This window comes from Tasmannia lanceolata, unplaced genomic scaffold, assembly GCF_043159265.1.
Source record: "Tasmannia lanceolata isolate RefF3 unplaced genomic scaffold, GAP_Taslan_0.1 ptg000013l, whole genome shotgun sequence".
NCBI lineage: Eukaryota > Viridiplantae > Streptophyta > Magnoliopsida > Canellales > Winteraceae > Tasmannia > Tasmannia lanceolata.
In genome coordinates, this window is record NW_027518690.1 from 38,686,031 (window position 1) to 38,706,781 (window position 20,751).

General features: G+C 39.7%; 2 protein-coding genes and 1 long non-coding RNA gene across 4 annotated transcripts; all 3 read right to left on the reverse strand.

Moving 5' to 3' along the window:
* LOC143891220 (putative pentatricopeptide repeat-containing protein At3g23330) lies at nucleotides 1–1,266 on the reverse strand. The gene has a single exon (XM_077395847.1). The coding sequence runs from the start codon at nucleotides 1,264–1,266 to the stop codon at nucleotides 1–3; it is 1,266 nt and encodes a 421-aa protein (XP_077251962.1).
* A 116-nt stretch (nucleotides 1,267–1,382) lies between these two features.
* Nucleotides 1,383–1,767, reverse strand: LOC143891432 (uncharacterized). Its single transcript, XR_013255331.1, has 2 exons — nucleotides 1,732–1,767; nucleotides 1,383–1,602 (listed from the first exon to the last, which is right to left on the reverse strand). It is a non-coding gene; the product is annotated as an uncharacterized LOC143891432 (long non-coding RNA).
* An 8,054-nt stretch (nucleotides 1,768–9,821) lies between these two features.
* On the reverse strand, nucleotides 9,822–18,834 carry LOC143890063 (E3 ubiquitin-protein ligase WAV3-like). Of its 2 annotated transcripts, XM_077394606.1 has the most exons (3): nucleotides 18,759–18,832; nucleotides 17,859–18,148; nucleotides 9,822–12,197 (listed from the first exon to the last, which is right to left on the reverse strand). In XM_077394606.1, exons 2-3 carry the CDS (start codon nucleotides 18,090–18,092, stop codon nucleotides 10,281–10,283), a joined length of 2,151 nt encoding a protein of 716 aa, XP_077250721.1. In that variant the 5' UTR covers nucleotides 18,093–18,148; nucleotides 18,759–18,832; the 3' UTR covers nucleotides 9,822–10,280. The 2 variants fall into 2 exon arrangements, with proteins under 2 accessions (XP_077250721.1, XP_077250720.1); XM_077394605.1 differs by having other exon boundaries at nucleotides 17,859–18,834.
* Between the last annotated feature and the right edge of the window lie 1,917 nt (nucleotides 18,835–20,751).

The window sequence follows — 20,751 nt, forward strand, 5'->3', positions numbered from 1 at the left end:
CTAACAACAGATATACTCAATATAGTCAGGAACACCATGTTGTAACAACTCAAGGGTCGTATAAATACTCTCTGACTTGGGATGACTTTCATCCCTTGCAGTAAACAGGTGCATTTGCCCCTTTATCTCAGTCGAACTAAATCCAAATTCCTTCTTTGCTTCTCTTTCCCTCATACATCTCCTCATCTCACTAACCTCCACCCATCTCCCAACAGCCGCATACATCTCCATGACCATCAAGCACGCAGCTGCATTATCAGATTCGAGCTCAAGAACCCTCTCGGCCGCATACACCCCCAATTCCAAATCCCCAAAAATCCTACACCCATTCAACAATGTCCTCCAAAAGATAGCCACAGGTTCAAAAGGCATCTTATCAATCATCTCAGCTGCTTCTTTGAGCATCCCAGCCCGTGCGAGGATATCAACCATGCACGCATAATGCCCGGGTTCTCGAAAAACTTGGTGATCCTTACGCATACTGTTAAAGTATTGCCACCCTTCTTCTACAAATCCACAGTGGCTGCAACCTTGAAGAACACCCAAAAAACTGATTTTATCAGGTAGAAAACCTAATTTCTGCATCTTATGAAATAATATGATTGCCTCCGCACCATAACCATGTTGCCCATATCCCATAATCATAGAATTCCATGTGACTATGTCTGGTTGAAGCATACCATTAAAAACACATCTTGCAGTATCCAAGCTCCCAGACTTCATAAACATAGAGATGGCCGAATTTACCACGTGGGTATTACTATTAAGTCCTCTCTTAAGGGCTTGAGAATAAAGTTGTTGGCCTATGGAGAGTGCAGCTAAATCTGCGGCAGCAGCCAAAACACTAGTAAATGAATGGGAATTGGGGCTCTTTCCTAATGATAACATCTCTTTAAAAAGGATTAGAGCCTCAGATGCTAAACCACTTTGTTGAAAGCCAGATATAATTGCTGACCATGTTATGGAGTTAGGGTCTGGCATTTGCTTGAACAATTGCCACGAGTCTGCGATTAGGGAACCCTGAGCAAGCCCAGAAATTATAGTTGTCCAGGTAACAATATCTTTATCTTTAGCAGGCATGATTATAAAGAGCTTTAATGCAACATGCATTTTTCTTTCACTTGTGTAAGCCATGATCATGGTATTCCATGACACAGTATTTCTTTCACACATTTTGTCGAACATCTCCCGTGCATCTGTGATCCTCCCATTATCAATGTAACCTCTTATCATTATGTTCCAAGCAATGCAGTCTCGATACTCCATTTCTTCAAAGATTTTCCTTGCATCATCAAGTTTCCCTTTCAGCGAGTAAGCTGATATTCTTTTGGTCAATGATACCAAATCTCTCTTCTCCACACCCTTGTCAGGCAGCCCATCAATGAAAATTTTATTTTGGGCATTACTAATGGAGCTCACAATTTGCTTTTGAAACAATTGATATGTTGTATATATAGTTTTCATTCTCACACATACCTTTCGTATTGGGTTAGCCATACTCTTAAACTTAAAGAGTCCATTTTCAAAGGAAAATATCAGCTATGCATTCATGCTTAACTTGGTAGAAGTGAGGTTCCCTCTGCAATTCAAAAGAGAGACATCCTGCACAATTTTTTGAAAGGACAGAAAACATTACTGACTATATATTATTATAAGTGAGTTGGAAAAATAGGGCTACGTGGGAAATTCTTATTGAGAAAAGAAATAGTAATTCATAAGGGCCCAGGATACCTTGACTTCTTTTGGGCATCCACATGTCTAATGAAATTATAGAAACTTTCCATTTAATAACTTAATCAGTAACAGACCTCTACAGAAAAAGAAAAAAAAACAACTGTTGCTTTTCTTATTGTTTCGCCTCTATTTTTGAGAAAATAGAGTTTTTTCTGCACATTCAATTAGTTTCTTGGACATGGTTGATATTATATATTAGGGGTAGCTTTTTCATTTATTATGTTTCATTATCATTCCCCTCAGTTTTTCCATGATTAGTTAATTAATCAGGGACGTTATGTAAATGTTTATTAATGGAACAAAACTTGGGTCAGGTCGGGGTCTGAGGAACTTTCCTCAGGCCCCCTATAATAGCAAAGAGTGTGGGGGTGTGGAAATATCAATTCCCTGCTTACTTTTTATTTTCAGAAGTAACTGATATTTCCACACCCCTTGCTATTAGACTATTAGCAAGAAGGGCCGACCTGAGCCAAGTTTCGTTCTTATTAATGGATCTCCGAATTCATTTTCCAGAACTTAATTTCTACTTTTATCGTGGTATCAGGATCCAAATGAAGAACACCGGCCCTACAACAAAAAACTTCAACCAAATCCTTATCTCAGGATTGACACTAGAAATAAGGAGATTTTGGTGTTGAACATAGCGTGGTGATGTCCACTTAGGCACAAAACAGGTTCCAACTGAAAGCTCTCTCATTGAAAAAATATATCATGTTTCTTCTACAAAATTTAGGAGCTATTTGATGGGGATTCCATGGATTTGAAATTGTACAGTTGCTTGATCATTTTTCTTTCCTTGAACTCCTATTATAGTTGGCATGGTATCTTTTGATTTTTGGGTTAGTAAATGTCCAGAGTTCATAACATAGTTCCCAGAGTTCATAACATAGTTCTCTACTTGCAATGAAACAATGTTGCAAGAATGTATAAGTTACGCTAGGATACAGGGAAATTCAAGGAAATTCAACTCTGGTGCTGATACATGTAGTGAAATTCAATGAGTCTCCTTCAATCACAAATGAATCCTTGAAATTAGACAATGGAAGTCTCATTCCCAGTCTAAAAGTTTGAAATTAGAACCTCTACTTCGATTCACAGGGAAAAAGTCAATCTTGCCATCCCAAATGATCCCAAACAGTACCTCAACCCCTACCAATCTCAAATCACACATAGAAGAGCCATTGAAGTTCAAAATTAGTTGATTTTCCATGAGAGGGCTTCCATCTCTCCACAACTTTGCTAGGAAATTCATGGTTATGTAGGATTTCCTTCCAACATCATCTTAAGACCTCATCTCTAAAGCCTTGAAATTCCTTAGGAATGTAGGACAAAAAAGAGTGATGCTAGGAAAATAAGAATGCTTTCCCCTTGAAAAAAATTAGCGTACTAATTGCATGACATGTATGCGACGAAGAGAAAGAAGAATGTCAAAATCGTAGAACTGAATCAGCTTCCAACTAAAACAACTAAAATATCCCCATTACACACTTAATAAGGTATTTTTATCATTTTTATCTTTCGTTTATTATGACTGAAATGGAACTCACCCGATTACACTCTCTTTTTACCTCGGTCAGGTTCTCATCCAAGCCCAAGTTTTGCATAACCAACCAAGTCAATCAAAAATTCCTTTGACTCGCCCGAGTTAAGTAAAAGTTGATCGCATGAATAATTGATTCCCCGAATCAACTGCCTTTTACCTTGGCTGAGTTGAGTTTGCATTTTGATCTGGAGTCTGGACATCATCCAATGGAAAGCAGTAATTCTAGGATGACTCAAGAAAGACCATGGCCAAAATGTGGGTGCCACGGGTTCTTCAAGTCCAACAAGGAACCAATATAGTGACTTAACCAGGGGATCAATGTATCGCTTCAATATTATAAAAACAATCTTAACAAAAACTCTTGCATTACCCTCTTCATGCATGGCTCTTCTAAAGGTAGGAGTACAAACAATGCTACCCTTCATCCTTGGAATAAAGTTCATCACCCAAGCTCCTAAATCTAGCAACCTTGACAATATATATCTTGAAAGGAATGTTTGGAATAAATGACATCACCCCAAGGGTCCTCCTAGAAACAAACATTATCACACACTCTTAAACTGCACCTACTACCCTTTTTTTAATGGCACACCCACTACCTATTCGAAGAAACTCACCGACCTCACAAACGTCCCTTCCATTGCCTGAGACGCATCCCTATATACACCTCTACAACCCACCCACCTTAACTTAACCATACTTTTTTAAGATGACCTCCATCCATATCATATTCTCGTCCCCAACAAACTGGCGTAGCCATTTTTTCTTTAAACCAACAGATCTCCAAGACAACATCCTTTCTAGATTTGCATATCACTCAATTCACTAAATAGTATTTCTCGTTGTTGTCTAGATCATTCCATACCATAGATAAGATTTTTGAAGCTTTTCTTAACTTATTTATGCCTTCTTCTGCCCTTCATGGAAAATCTCCTCATTTTGTCTTACTAATGGTGCAATTTTTTCCATTGCCTCCTCATGTGCTTGGTTGTACTTGTTTCGTTCACCATCTTGATTTAGGGGCAGATAAACTTGATCTTTGAGCAGTTAAGCGCATCTTCTTGGGTTATTCTCATACTCAACGTGGTTATCGGTGTTACACTAGTCTTGAAAATGCAGTTTGTATGTCCAAATGTTACCTTCACAAGTCCAGTCACTAATCACAATCCATATCCTTCCCTCCAATGTTGTTTGTTCCTAATCTTCCATTAAATTTTCATCTGACCTACCGCCCTTCTGATTGTGTTTCAAGAGCTGAAGAGTGTGAAGACAAGATTGGGGACGATCATGAGTCTAATGGCTCGTCCCTTGCGACATCCAATGCTACCCACCTTGAGATGCAATAAGAAAAGAATGTTGCTTTGGCATTTATCCATTGTCAACCTTCCATTGGTAACTTTATCCTCAATGTTCCCATTGTTTTGTTCTATTGTCAATCTCGTTTGTCAATTTCCAAAGCATTGTACATTTATATTTTCCAATTAGTAGAATTTTTTTTTTGAAAGTTGACGAAATGTATATATTTATACTATGAGAATTACATTGGGGACCAGAGGTCCCAACTTGCATTTACATAGTATAATTGGTCGAGAGCATCCTATTTACTATTGAATTGGTATTCAAAATCGTTCCATTCATAATCCTTTGCTCTATCAAAGCGTCGGACTTCTAAATTCTCATAGGGTCCCCCCGGAATTCCTTCTGGAGCCTGTTGAAGAGTTTTTAGGGATTCCGTCATTTCACTAATTCGTACTAAATAACAAGCTAATAAGTAGATGAAACAAAATAGAAACTACTCTTAATTACAAACATGATAAAAAGCACTAGTCCATCGACCCAGATCTGAGCATACTGGTTTAAAGCCCAACCAACTTCCTAATCCACCAATTAGTAGAATAAAAAGTATGATATTCGAGTTTTTATTGTACATTAAGTTTTTTGGTGATCTGCCACTATTACATCGATATTGGATATTTAGTCATACTCCGTTGATGAGTTTTTCCATGCTTACTTGGGTACATTTGTTTAAGTCGAGATTTAGAATCCTATTGTGATTCATCTGGTTCATAAAATGGTTCAAAATCAAGGGTACAAGAAGGTGACTCCTTGGAGTTATTGATCTAAGAACACAACAGCTATATTGATCTATATCTTGTGTATCCCTAGCATGTACCAAGTTAGTTATAAAAGATTGGTAGAATTGTATGTTTTAAACCAAGCTTTATGGGAACAACAACAAAATTAAAATTATTCAAAGAGAGAGATTGTAGAATGGCAAAGTAACAGATCCGACCAACAAGAGGGTCTTTTCTACTATTTCTTCGGAAAATTTGGGATAAGAAATTGACTCGATCCAGTCGTTCAAATCAACAGATACGATCAACATGATTGTTTTTTATTTTTTGTAGGGCAAAAAAATACATTTGAAACGAGGACGATTTCTTATTTGATTTGATTATTCGATCGATAGTGAAACACAAGGCTTCTTCAATTGGATCCGCTTGTTTGAACTCATATCCTTCTATTTATTGAATTCTATTGAAAATCTGAGGATGTTTATCAATATATTCATGTAGTTAAGAGATTTAACTCCAAATAAGATGCCCAAGTTTCAAAAACCCCAAACCTTTGCAGGATAGAGAGAGAGATAGATGAATAAGACAAAACTTGGTAACAAGTCAGTCTATGTGGCTATTCTCTCATGCAACAGTCAGCCACGAAATGAGTTCCCGCAAAATTGCCCAGTAAATCCAAAGAAATTAATATTCATCAAATTTTTTTAGGGAAGCGATATATCCGCCCCTTTTGATTACTTGGGACACCCAGCAGGTGTACGAGGCAATCAGCCGCATTGAATCCTTCTGACATAAAGTACATAAGCCCCCCTGCAATCATTGATACACTGCTGCTGGTGCTTTTATATTTTCAAAATATTTTAGTTTTCTGGAGAATTTTGTGACTACGGTGGGAATGAGGAAAAAATCCAATCCATTCGACCCATTCTGAGTTGCATAATGCTTCAAGATTGTTAGAGTAATTAGGTCAAGCAAGAGGTTGCTTGAAGCATTACACCCAAGGTATCTAATTTGGAATACCAAGTTTGTTGCCTCCAGCCCCTATATATATTAGATACACTAGGGTTTTAATAGGTTAGTGGGCTCTGTCCCAAATAGGCCCACTACACAGGTCCATTATCTTATTGGGTTTATATTAGAACATACATGGGTTATATTATATACCAAGCAGTTGTATGATGAATGCGCATAGCAAAAGCACTAGTTGGTTGGGGACACTTGCTTAATGATCCAAACCATTTATTTCTAGTGGCGGTGAGTAAGAGGGGGTAAGACATTTTAGGGTAGACCACTTCGGGTGCTTTTATATGCTCTGTGAGCTTCAAGTCTCATAGGATGATCCAATAACTTGTTCAGCTAATATCTTATCCAACAACAGAAGTTGACGTGAACAGAAAATAAGCAAGCCATCTAAGGATATAATTAACATTGCTTTGAATTTTTACTTCCTTCACTATTTATTCTGCTTCTCTCTACAAGGACAGATTTTTCTTTTTTTGCCTCGAATGGAGGAAAAGATGGCTCAAAGGATTTTTATTTTTTTTTTCTCTTTAATCTTTTCTTCTGTTCGAGTTGATAAGCAATGGGATTTATGGCAGGCTTGGATACCTTAATATTATCTTCATATAATCTGAATTTAAATAGTTTTGAAGATAAATACAATTATTTTTGCTCACCTCTTTCAATTTCAAGTGGCAGAGCCTTCTCATGGAAGGGCAGATAAAAATGCCATGGAATCATCTCTCTAAAACAATATGGTCAAGGCTTTATTCTTCGACCATGAGGTCGAGATGGTTGATCCCAACTTACCTACCAAAAAAAAAAAAACAATATTTAAAGGGCATTGTATGGAAACCATGGAAAAATTACTCAAGGAATTCCTATCTATCTAATGGGATTTGCTAGCATCCATTGCGGAAGGCATTTCGCGGATGGGCTGTTGCATGTGAGAGCAGCCACATCATGAAGACAAAATCTGCTGAAAAGTGAGCCGGTGTAGCTGCTCTCACATGCAACAGCCCATTCGCAAAATGCCTTCTGCAATGGATACTAGAAAATCCCAGTGACAGCTTTTTGCTGCAGTCGGTGGATGACAAAAGGGCGTTTAAATTGAAAAAGGTTCTCCAATGGGAATAAACGGAAAAAAGAAAGGCGAGGAATTCAAAAAACGAGGTTGGTTATGGAAAGGAGGATATCGCCTGTCCATCTCGGCCTCTCAAGCGCCTTCAGATTGGGAAGAGGAGGCCCATGCGTAGAAAGTCAAAACTTGAGGCTCGCTTTTTGGCCGCTAGAGGCGGTCTCTCTTTATTTAAAAGAGGACTTCTTAGTGGCTTCAGAAATGATGAAATTAGGAAGAGCAATTTTGTAGCTGAAGTCCAAACTTATTACAAGAAGTTGATAACCCTTCCACTCCGGTTATATCGGGGATCGAAGGAGTTTAGGAGAGGAAAAGAAAGTGTAATCAAGATTTCACTTTTGAAGTAAAAGACTTAGAATTGTTGAAGGAATTGGATTACAATGAGAAACTAGCCAGAAAGGAATCCCCTACCCTGAGAGAATTAACTCTGGGGATTTTAAAGAAGCAGTGGAAGCATTTCAATTCGGTCGCTAGGGGCTCTAAGTGGGACCCCATCGGTTCATTGGAAAAGAATACGGTCCAGGATGCCTGCGCGTAGGACTGTCAATCGGGCCGAGCTTGGGCGGGCCTGAGGTGCTCAAGCTCAGCCCATGTCTACACAACGAGCTTCGGGCCAAGTTCGGGCCTGACTAAATTAGAAAATTTGTTGAAGGTGGGATCACATGAGGAACATGTTTCTCGTGACTCGCTGAATCAGGAGGTTAGTCAACTGGTCATAGAGCGTTTGTACCCTGAGGAGGACGTCAAAGGAAAAAGGAAAATTGGTGGAAGAGAATTTAGCGCCACCGGAGGACTGCAGACATCCATCGGAAGAATTCGAAGACATGCTATCTATTGGGGAAGTCTTAGGAATAGGGTATGAGGAGAATTTTAAAGAGTCCTTAGGTTTTTGAGTCTGTTTCAGTATGTGAATCATTAAATCGCTTTCATGCATCAGTACCTTCTCTAGAATCTGAGCTTTTCGAGTCTTTTGGGGGAAAATTCGGGTGTTTGGAGAGACTACCTTAGTTGCTAAGTCACAAGTAGATAACAATCGCGGTGGTCTTAGTGGTGATCAGAGATTCATTAAAAGTTCAAGGGTATTTTTGATTGGTGATACTGGCCTGGGAGTTAGGCCAGAATATGTTAGGTATAGCATATTCAGAAAGGGAGAGGAATAGAAGAGAAAAGGATCCCCTCTGGAACTATTGACTTGTCTTCCGATAGGTGAAGTATGAGCACGGTAAGCAGAATTGAGGTTAAAAGATTGAGACCACAGCAGTAGTACTTCTTCCAAGAATTGAGAACATCCGGTTTCGCTTTGTATGGTTTTCACCAAAATAAGGCTTGAGAGATCTGGATCTTTCGCTTAGTTTTGGTCATCTTGTCTGGAACTCTTTCTATCCTATCACTAAAAGACGGTGGTAGAGTGGCAGATAACAAAGTTTTTTTTATGAAGACAAAGAAAGGTTAGATGGATCGTCGTGAAGGGCAGTTGGTTGGGCATAATCGGGGAAAAGACTCCCTTCGATTGATGGGAGGCACAGAAAGAGGATACAGAATTTCTTTTTTCCATTCATTTTGTCCCAGGGTACGCCCAGCCAAGTTCTTTCTTTCACACACTATGTCAGCAGGGATTCCATGAATTTTTTTTTCATGGCTGCCAAACAGGCCCAAAATGTCACAAATTTGAAGAAACAGTACAAATTTGAATGAACAACAGGCGAAACAACTCAATACATTGCAAACAAAATAAACCGCCCAAGACCAAAAAGCATCTGAGTTATATCAATTCTAGCCTCATATCTCTGAAGGTGACTGACTGCAAAGGGAGCTTGCCACGCATTGCAACTTCAAACCCGAAAGTGAATATCAATGTAGTAGAAATAATCCTGGACCTATCAGTTCTCAATTCAAGCTAAAAGGGATGAAGATCAATCTAGCAGAAATAAGTCTAGGCCTATCAGTTCTCAATTAAAGCCAAACGGGATGAAAATCAATCTAGCAGAAATAAAGACCAATCTAGCAGAAATAAGCCTAGGCCTATCGGTTTGATTCAAGCTAAAAGGGATGAACACAGAGAGAAAAGAAGAGGAGTAGCAGAATTTTTCAGGAACAAGAACAAATGTAGATTTGACTCCGTTAATCGGTTTTGGACTCATAATCGGATCTCAAAATTCAAAACAAACAGGGCCTAAGTATCTCAGCTAAACCAGAGTCGTTCAAACATGTAGTTTCATTCAACAATTGCCAAAAGCCATCTAAAGTACTTACTACTAATATGAATGAAAAAAAAAAAAAATTTCCTCACCACAGGATACTCAAGGGCCTTCACAAGTATAAAAACAGAGGAGAGAAAATTGAAGGGGGCACTTCCAATAATAGAATAGTAAATATTCAAGGCTTACTTTTACGCTTTTATAAAAATGCACCCCAAGTATCCCCCCACAATTACAAAGCTTTATACCCCCACCGTCTCAGAGAAAATCCTTCCCTGTATGTACAGCACCAAAACTATAAAAGAAAAAAAGAAGTTACACGTCCTAACCTTTCTCCCACCATTTTTTTTTTGAATGATAACCTTTCTCCCACCTTAAAACTATATTCCCCACCTTCACCACCTTATTCCATTTACAAGACACGGAAAAATCCATCATGTAAAAAACTAAAAACCATCTTCCTCTTCCTCCAATTGCCCCCAACCCCGCAAAAAAGAAAAAACCAAGATGAAAGAAAAAAGAAGAAAATAAAAGAGACAAAATATAAAGATAGGAGTCAAGTATAATAATTCCATAAATTTTGAACCTAATAATTACCTCGGTTGTGGCGATGGAAGGAATGCCCTACCTGGCCTGATTGGAGGCGAAGGAGAAGGGCCGCCTAGGGGCATAGTCTGGGACCTGGCAAGCATATTGACCATCGATGGTGTCTGGTACGCATGCACAAGACTTGTGTTCTCAGTCGAGTCCCCACGAGCCGTGGCCCTCTGCCACGAGTGTGAGCTCAACCCCGACAGAACGTATGCCCTCCCCGATGCCTCATACACACGCCGGCTTGCCATTCTCTCTTTCATCTCCTTCAGCTCTGCATCAAGAGCTATGCAGAGCTGATCACCGGCCCATGCTGCCACAGATTCAGACAACACCCTACGATGGTTCTCCAGAACAGAGACTGCACCACCTAGGTCACCCCTCTCGGCTAAACCCCGTGCCTCTGCCATTGCCTCGGCGGCTTGGAGTCTATTCCTCTGCCTGTCCACCTCAATTGAGACCACACACCCACCAACATTTTCTGACCTCTGAATAGTTACTTCTTGGGCTTTCAGATTCACCACCTCTTTTGAAATTGGGTCTCTGAAAACACACCCAACTTTCAGAAGTGCTGTCTTCTCCCCTGCATGACCTGTCGGGACATTGATGGACACCAGAAAATCCCTCCCTTCATCTGCATACAAATCCCCAACCTCAATAGACCCTCCCCTTCCATCACTTGACAAGCAGCTTTTGTAGCTGCCTGATTTAATTGAGTTTATATGTACACCTGGGTGCAAACAGTCGACCCCAACAGATAGGTTTTGCACCACCACACTCAGGAGTCCACCAATGCACTGTGCAAATGCATCCTGGATCACATCCTCAGCCTCAATGAATGAGAAGGTCCCACCCGAGGCCTCTGAGATCGAGTGCATTGAGGCAGCATCATGGTCCACCCCAAATCCAAATGTGTGAACTGGAATCTGACAACCCATTCCCCCATTAATGGATGACGGAAGAAGTGACTGGTAGTCTGGCTTTGGATTGGCCCCACTTGGGCCTGTGACAGTATATGTATCCTGCCCATCAGATAAGAGTATGATACTGCAAACTGAGTTCTTCTCCTTACGTTCTTCCAACACCTTGGCACCCTTCCTGAGGCCTTCTGCTATGTTGGTCCCACCACTTGAGATCAGAGAATTCACTGCTTGAATCGCTTGCTGCCGCCCAGAATCCGACATCCGTCGGAGGTTGAAAAGCCGGCGAGCAGTTGATGAGAAGGCAATGACGGAGAGACGATCGGAAGGGCCAAGGTTCTGTATCACGAACCCCATAGCTCGTTTGAGCAATGCAAGCTTAGTACCTGCCATACTGCCACTAACATCAAGCACGGTGACAAGATCAACAGGTGCACATTGAGTTTGATTAGAGATAGGCAAAGTTGTATTGTTTGTGCTCATCCTTGTGAACATAGCCTTGAGATGGATCAAAGCAGTGAAGTTCTCATGGCAGGCAGAGCTTGGCAGAACCGAGAATTCTGGGTATGTTTTTATCTCTAAGGTTTCAGCATAACTATTCTCAGCATCTTTGGCAGGAGAGTTCTTCTCCAACAATTCAGGTTGGGGATCCAAAGGCTCATCGTCATTGAAAACACTTGGTTCAGAAGAGTGGAAGATGGATGGGATCTGTCGAGGGGAATCCATACGAACGGTAGGAAGCCGACGCAATACAGTCATCCAAGCATCATCTTGGGGCCAATCCACGGAGTTGATTCTCGCTTTTCTGTGGATGAGATCAGAAGATGGGCCTTGGACGGGGATCTCCTTCCATTTTGCTCTGCAAACAGGACATACCTGGTTGCCATGTTTCACATTTGAAGCAATGCAATGGAAATGGAAGGCATGTGAGCATTCTGCAGTGAAGAGTGCATGACCATGTCCAGGTTTCATAGTGCGCAAGCATATAGCGCAAGTTTTCTACAAGTATGACAATGAAAAAGGCAGGAAGGTAAGAAAGCAGAAATCTCTTGTATGACTAATCAGACCTGAATACAAACAACTTTGGTCAACTGAGTATTAACAACATAAAAGGTAAGCTTCAGGTTTCAAATCTTAAGATTGTCCCTTGATACAGATTGGAACACATACATTTTAATTAACAGAGGTGTACCAGTACCATACAATAATATACAAATAGATAAGAATTGAAAGCAGAACTTAAGAAAGAGACACCCAGATCAACCCAACAAACTTGATTTTAGGGTCTCATGTGATAAGGTATCAAGTTACATAGGTTACAAGATTTAGCAAAGATGGGAAAAATACACATAAAGCACCATCATATGAAAATCTGTCTTCGGGAAAGTCGAACATGGATGTGTGTGTGTGTGTGTGTGTGTGTGTCTGAGCGTGTACACTCGCACACACATATATTCTAAAGAAATATATAGAACACCCTATCTAATCATTTTAGTGAAAATAGACATGTAATGTGCTGCTTCATGTTTGTGATGGACCCAATTTCACAGCTACACAGTTGGTAAAATGGGACTAGTAACTTGCATATACAGAAATAGTAGCTCAAAAATAAAAATAACTGCTTGTACCTGTAATACTCTTGCATATAATAGGGCAAAAGTAAATTGAGATTGGCTAAGGCCATTACATAGACCGATATCCAATTGAAATGAGCTCCAAATCCACATATTACGCTCAAGGTGTATTCACATACAAACCCCAAGGAATTACAAAGGAAGGGGACTGTTTTGGATGTGTGGACAACACATTGAAGTAGATGGGACTTTTATGAACGTGTTATCAACACTCTGCCACGGTTGGAATTGCAATGGAAATGTAGACACCACCTTGTTGCTGCCATTGACATTTTTCACCATGAATGGAGGATTGAACCAAGGGCACACTACTCATGGAGGAGGTCGTTGATGCTCACTGCATTTGTATCCAAGGAGGAGATGCACTTTCTCTTGGCTGGCTTCACTAACCTAAGTAATCCCACAAACAGAAACTTCATAAAGCAACGAGATGGCATAGAAACCTCTTTCTCACTTGGGCCCCTCTTATAAAATAATTGGAAGATGCCCACCCAAATCACAGTTGGGTGGCAATATCAATCCACCACCCTAGTGAAAATAACCAAAAAGGCCCCTTTTCACGAACAAAATGTCTTGGCCCACATCACATAAACTTCCTTTTTCACTTGGGTGGCAATATCCAATGTCTTATAGCTTGTTGCAATGATGCCCACCCAAAGCCCATGTGAGTGTCCATATCATTTCAGTAACATGGTGAGAATTACCAAAAGGGAGTGGCCCTTGCCCAACATGGGCACACACTCACAAATGGGTGCTCCTATCATTTTAGCACAAAGCCAGAAATAGCACCGAGTTAGTGGTCTTCCCCATTGCACGATCAATTACATATACCAAAAGAGAGGGTGTCGATATCATTTCTACCCTAAGCCAGAGACAGCCTCAATAGATGCCCGTCTCTTGAGCCCTTTGAACGCTAGGTGGCCCAATGGCCCAAGCCCTAGAGAGGGACTCCCACTCCATAGGCTCCATAAGTGGGCCACCTCCACATGATTGGGCCCCACAAATGATGCCTAAACACACAGAAAGGTGTCCCACACAGGCACACAGCCAAAACCCTGCCTTCTTTCCAATCTTTGTCTCACAGAGTGTGCCCCACACGAAGATGGCCCTTGGCTTATGCCCACGTCAACACCATAAGGGAGCCCTCTTGAGAACGACCAAAAGAGTGGCATTTGCACATGACGAACCACGAGCATTGTTCAATGTTCCTAAATCCTAATCAAGAACATTACAATGTTTTTTTTTTAATGGCAACGATATATTTTAATAAGAAAGAAGGGGCAGTGCCTTGAGGATGACATGGTCAGAAACAAGCCAAACAAAAAAGAAAAAGGAAAATACAAATATAAAGAGTCAAGGAGGAAAGAAATAGAACAGTTCCAGATCAGGTCTAGCTACTTCATAGCGAGTGGCTTTATTTTTGGCAGAGCACCATATATGCTGGAATTTGACAGGATAACCCTCAACACAATCGATGATCTTTTCAATTGCATCAGCAGACCTCTGCAGATAGTTTACCCTCTCATTCTTCCAACGAATCACATGGAGAATTTCCTTCCACAACCAGAGCGTCTAGATCCCTAGACTCAACCAAGCGAATCCCAGACAGCAGGGCCTGAACTTCAGCACCGGACTTACCCATCTAACCCAACATACCAGAATCTGCCTGCCTTAAGATGCCGGATGCCATCAACCTGACAAGGGAGGCCCCCCACCTGATGCAGTATTTTCCCATGAGCATTAGCCTTATATATTTGGACTGCATTAGCATTGGGTGTGTTGTAGCTACTTTGTGTTTCTTCTTATAATTAGGCCATATAGTGATGACTTGAGTAGTCTAATGTTTCATTAGGGGTAGTTTAGGAATTTCATATTGTATTAGGGGCTACCTATATAAGGCCCCTTCCCCCTCTCATTTGTAAGAAGTTTTTGAATTGAAATTTTTAGAAAAATTCTCTTTGGAGAGAAAATGGAGATAGAGCTTGGCTCTTCTCCTTATCCTTCATCTTTTCTCTTGGGATTATGGATTTGAAGATTAGTGTGCTAATCTTTCTTCCATGTCTCTCATCTTTTATCATTTCTTGTTGAATGCAAGAATCATACGACGATTCCACGCTTGATCGATCTCGTGCGTCCCCTCGCTCGTAGCATTGATCGAAGCATCCGACGATTCCGCACTTGATCGAGCTCGTGCGTCCCCTCACTCGTGGCGTAGATCGAGATCTATCGTTCTACACAAAAAAATATTTTAAAAAAAAAGAGAAAAAAATTTCAGATTTATCCAATCTTTGAGATCGTCGAATAAAGCTTCCGGATCCACCTGTGTCACCACCCCAACCGGGTTAAGGTTCCAAAAGCTTGATCAATCAAAGTTCAATCTCACAAATTCAAGGGGAGGAAAGTAGAGAAGGTTGGTTTGTGATAATCTTACTCAAATGAACCTCATCCCAAGATTTTCTCATGTGTTGCTCCATGGTTCACAACGCCATGTGCCCCATAAATCAAAGGCAAGGTTCAAAAACAAGAAACCTTGCCCAGTGATGTCTAATGTACAAGAAGTATATAGTTTTTTAATTTCTCCGGACTATGGAATGGGTAATGCACAGGAAAGGTTAGTGTATGGTGAAGGGACACAGCGGAATAGTAAAGTGAAAGTGCATGCAAGTATTTATCTGTCTTTAGCGGTTTCACGTCAGTAGATTTTGTTTCTTTCTCTTGGCCAAGGGGTATGCCCCTGACCTTCCTTACTTGATACTATGTAATGCAAGTTGGGACCTCTGGTCCCCTTTGTAATTTTCATAGCATCAATAAAATTGTCAATTTTATAAAAAAAAGACAAGAAACGGTACACAGGCTCACACACACACACATAAATATAAATATATTTATTTAGCAAACTTGCAGGAGATACATAATAGAATTTGGAAGAAATATTGAAGACTTCGTCTAGAAATTGTTAACATAAAATTTTGTATTCCAAGCAAAGGATTTCATTTTGACTGTCATCCTAGAAATGATTTCATTTTCAGGAAAGACAAACAAATGGAGGTGGAATTGCTGAGAAAGGGGGTGGAAATATCATTTCCATTTACCTAAGTGCATATGCTATATTTTAAGCACAAAAATAGTTTCTATAGAAGGATTTCTTATTATATTAATTAACTTGATACTTTATAACAATAAAACAAGTTTTTCTGGAACTGCTGAGTCTAGCAAATTGGCTTGACAATGCATTATGGCAGCCCTCACATAATCATTCACTCTGATGTATTAGAATAAATTTAAATCACAGTAATTAGGTAGTCATTACAGGAATGCGCATCCAAACAATGTTTAAATGTTCAACCACGATATGGTCTGTGAGAATATAGAAGCCTTCCTTTTCTTTTCTTGTTGGTGATTTCACCATCAAAATCATCAAATCCATAGAAGAATATAGAAGCCTTTGTAATTTCACAGAAACAGATCTATTTCAGAAATTAATGGAAAACAAAGGTCCATCAAATTCAAACTAAGGGCAATCAAGTAATTCCCTTATGCTAGTGATGAAAAAGTCAATCAGGAAAGATTACCCGGTCTTACCCACCAAAAGAGTGAATGGGCAATTATGAGGTTACTGTTAGAATTACTTTACATTTTCCATTTTGTATGCATTCTACTATTGGAAAGCTTGCCAGTCATGGAATATGGACTTTTGTAAGAAAAGAAGAAAACAAAACACCCTAAGAAATAGAGTAGTAACTTTTCTTCTTCAAGGGAAGGGAAAAAGAAAAAGACTCCGATTAACTACCTAAGAAAGAGAGTATTTTTCTTCGTGGGAAGTGAAAAATAAAAGGTCTCCGATAGTTAATCATTTTCTAATAAGCCAACCGAAACTGGTCCTCAAAGACAATAATACACTATCCCTACAAGAGAGAGAGGCCCAAAACAGAGAACCATAACAGCAACGTTCAAGCCCATGATGCAAATCAACCAACATTTACAATCAATAAAAGGACAAGCAAATTGGCAAAAAAAGGTAGAAAAATGGTTGTGTTTATCCGGATTTTCCTGGTTAGCATAGAAATTCATGATAACTTGAAGGAGGTAGAGGTCAAAATGTGTTGTGATTGGGACCAATAATACAGTTGGCCCCGTCATACGATAGAGACAAGCCCGACCTGTCCAACAGGGCAAATAGAGATCAAAATGTTCCCTATAAAAGATGGGAAATGACAAATGCACCCCTTTTCATCACTAGGGACACCCAGCAGGAGTGTATCAATGACTGCAGAGGGGCTGATGTACTTCATGTCACAAGGATTCAACACGGATTTGATTGCCACGTACACTGCAGTTGGGTGCCCATGTGATGAAAAGGGGCGCATTTATCATTTGCCTAAAAGATTTGTATCTGCTCTTCTGAAAAAATATAAAACGCGAAAAAACTATATTTAGAATAATAAAACGTGTTTAACTGTAGTTAAGTTATTAAAATTCTCTAACTGGAAAAGGAAAAGAGAAGAAAAAAAAAAGCTAACAATTGTATCTATCCGTAAAATAGGTAAATTAAAACAAGAAAAAATCAATACAATTTGTCATTCTTGTCTCGAGTAGAAGTATTAGAATAAAACAATAAAAAAAAGGCAATAAATTCACACCACCTTAGGATAATTCGCACCCCTTTAAACGTTAAAAAAAGGGTTAAAGTCTGCCAAAAGAGTTCGAATTATCCTCCCCCTAAACGGATAAAATCCCCCCTTTAACGGTTTCTGTAAGAATGGTTCACTGCTTGAGGATAAATTCACCCTTTGCCTTCAAAACTTAACGAATAACGTTAAAAGGGGGATTTTATCCATCGGAGGGGGGGAAATATCATTCACCGAAAAAAACATAGCAGTTTCTCGAGCGTATAATTCCAAAAGAAGAAAATTACGAGCTCACCATAAAACTCTATCTGAAATGATTGGGAAAAAATCCCCGTAAATACACGAATATTGCGAAAATCAGACTAGAAAATGATGAAATGAAGATGAAAACAGCATACCTTTGAAGATCTGCTGCCGACTTTGGAAAATCGGAGGCCGGACGAAGACGGAATCTGCGAAGTTGCCGTTGAGTGGTCGGAATCTGACTTTCCGGCCACCGGAGAAACTGTAGAGGCGTCAGAAAATCTCCCGTCGGCATCCAATGACGGAGAAAAATCGTCATGAGTTCCAGGAACGTACATGCAGAGATTTAAACCTAGAGCGACCTTCGCTTTTCTCCATTTAGTTGACATTTTCTACTAGATCTGAGCCGAAATGTAATAGATCCGAAACCGGGCAAGGTAGAGAGCTTCAAATCAGAGATAGTTAAACGATTTTTAGGGTTTTAACATCTCAAACCTCAAAAGAAACGCAAAACACAAAATCTTAGCTCCTTTGTTTGCGCTTTTTTGTTTTCCTTCAAAGATCTTCAAAACTAATGAGCTTCTAGTTAGGGTTTTGAGAGATTTAAAGCTAGAGAGACCATCACTTTCCTCCATTTACTTCCCATTTTCTACTAGATCTGAGCCGCAGATGAAATAAATGGAAGATATCGTGAATCGTTAATCGGATAGGGCAGAGAGCTTCAAATCAGAGATAATTAGAACATTTTTAGGGTTTTAACATCTAAAACCACAAAAGAAACACAAAAACAAAATCTTAGCTCATTTTTCTGTACTTTTTTATTTTCCTTCCAAGATCTTCAAACCAATGAGCTTCCAGTTAGGGTTTCGAGATCCCAAACCAGAACCAGAACTCTTTTGTTCTGCGATCTTCGAAAGGAATAAATCCTCAGTCCAAGAACTACAGAATAAAAGAAGAAACAGAAGCAAAGAGATTTTTATACTTCAATGTTCTGGACAAATCGAATCTAGGTCAAGAAAAGGACTTAGTCGCAAAAAAGAGTTGAGTTTCCTCTCTTGTTTTGGCCGCCATTAGAGCTCTGGTTTTGACCTTGGATCAAGGGTCAGATGGAGCGAACCGTTTTGGTTGAATTAGGAAAGTCTAGGACTTTATAGTCATGAATTTCCCAAAGTACCCTCCCAACAGTAAATTCAGGGCACGGTTCCGAAAAAGGCCCGGGGAAATCATAAATTTACTAGCATGTCCTCGCTGTAAGTGGGGAAGTTTAGTTTAGAACGCTGTCTTCCCTCATCTAAAATATATATAAAAAAAAACTTAATTCAGCCATAAAATTAACTTTGAAAGATTATTTCTAATCAATCCCTAAGTGCTACTTATAATACGTTGAGATTGTGAGAACGACTAGGCCGATGGTACAAATCGATGTTGAGATCAATCCTAGGGTCCCACAAGGGGGCATGTATGTGGGATCAAAACCAATCATGGTGTTCTCAATGGCATTTGGCTCTACAATAAGAGAATTTATATGATGCCCGACCGTTAAAATCTCAAGGGCCAGGTGGCAAACCACCTGGCCCTTGGATTTTTATCTGGTCAAAACAGGCTAGGTGGTTTGCCACCTGGCCCAAGGGCAGGTGGTTTGCCACCTAGCTCTTGAGATTTTGCCGGTCGGACATCATATAAAAACTCTTAAAATAGAAACAACAATGTTCGCTATAGCATATAGACATATTTAGAAAAAATTATTTACAAGATTAAACTTTTTTTTTTCTTTCCTGTACAAAAAGAAACTTTAAAGTAATGGTGCACCAGCTCCCACGGCTCTAAGACTCCCCATCAAAATTTAACTTCAACCACCCATACGGCGGAGGGGTCCAAAGTTACTATTATTTGAAAAAACCCTTGTACTATTACAAGTAGTAATAACTTATACGGAGACATATTTGCATGGGTGCAATTATAAACAGTAAGAAAGAGTCGGTAATTTGTGGATTTAATGGGGGTATTTATGATCATATAAACATGTCGACCCACAGTTTGTTAACAAAGCCGATAAGGCAGGGAGAGTGAATGGGCACACCGCACACTCCACTCCACAACTTCAACCTAAAAGTAATAAATGAGAGACAAAGTCCTCGTTGTATGGGCAACATTAAAGGTCGTGCATGTATACTTTTTTGAAAAAGGAAAGCCTTAATTTTCTCTTTCTCTCTAACCAAAAGCCTTTGTAGTGGGTTGTAACTTATATTGACAGAAACGCCCTCTGTACTTGCCGTATGACCAGCTCCCATGTCAAACCTTTGGGCCCTTAATCATCCCCTCCTCGTCTTTAAATTTCAACTTCCGGGCCTCTACATACCACCTCACTTCTTTAAATAGTGACATTTCAAAAGAACAAACAGGATATTCCAAACTAGATACCTTGGGTGTAATGCTTTAAGCATCCTTGCTTAAACCCTAATTACTCTAACAATCTTAAAGCATTACACCCAAGGTATCTATTTTAGAATACCTAGTTTGTTGCCTCCAGCCCCTATATATAGAGATACACTAGGGTTATAAGAGGTTAATAGGCTCCAGCCCAAATGGGCCCACTACACCTGATCCATTACCTATTGGGCTTATATTAGAACATACATGGGTTATATTATATACCCAACAAATATCACCTTATTTAAACTCTCTCTCTCTCTCTCTCTCTCTCTCTCTCTCTCTCTCTCTCTCTCTCTCTCTCTCTCTCTCATCGTGAGATTTCATAATATACAGGTCAACCTTTCGAACTGGAACTGAATCTATGGGTATACAAGAGACACCATTACATAGCGAATTGAAACACATTACACAGCGAAGTGGAGCATTTTAACAAAGAGAAAGAAATTAAAAAGCATCACTAGCTTATGACATTTGCGATATTGAAATCATATACCTTCATCATCGTTACACAAGGATAGTCATAGCTCGTTCTTTACCATGTGACACAACATTTTGTTTCCATTACTTTTTTCTTTTTTTTCTACTTTTTATCAATTCATGCTCAACAAATTCTTA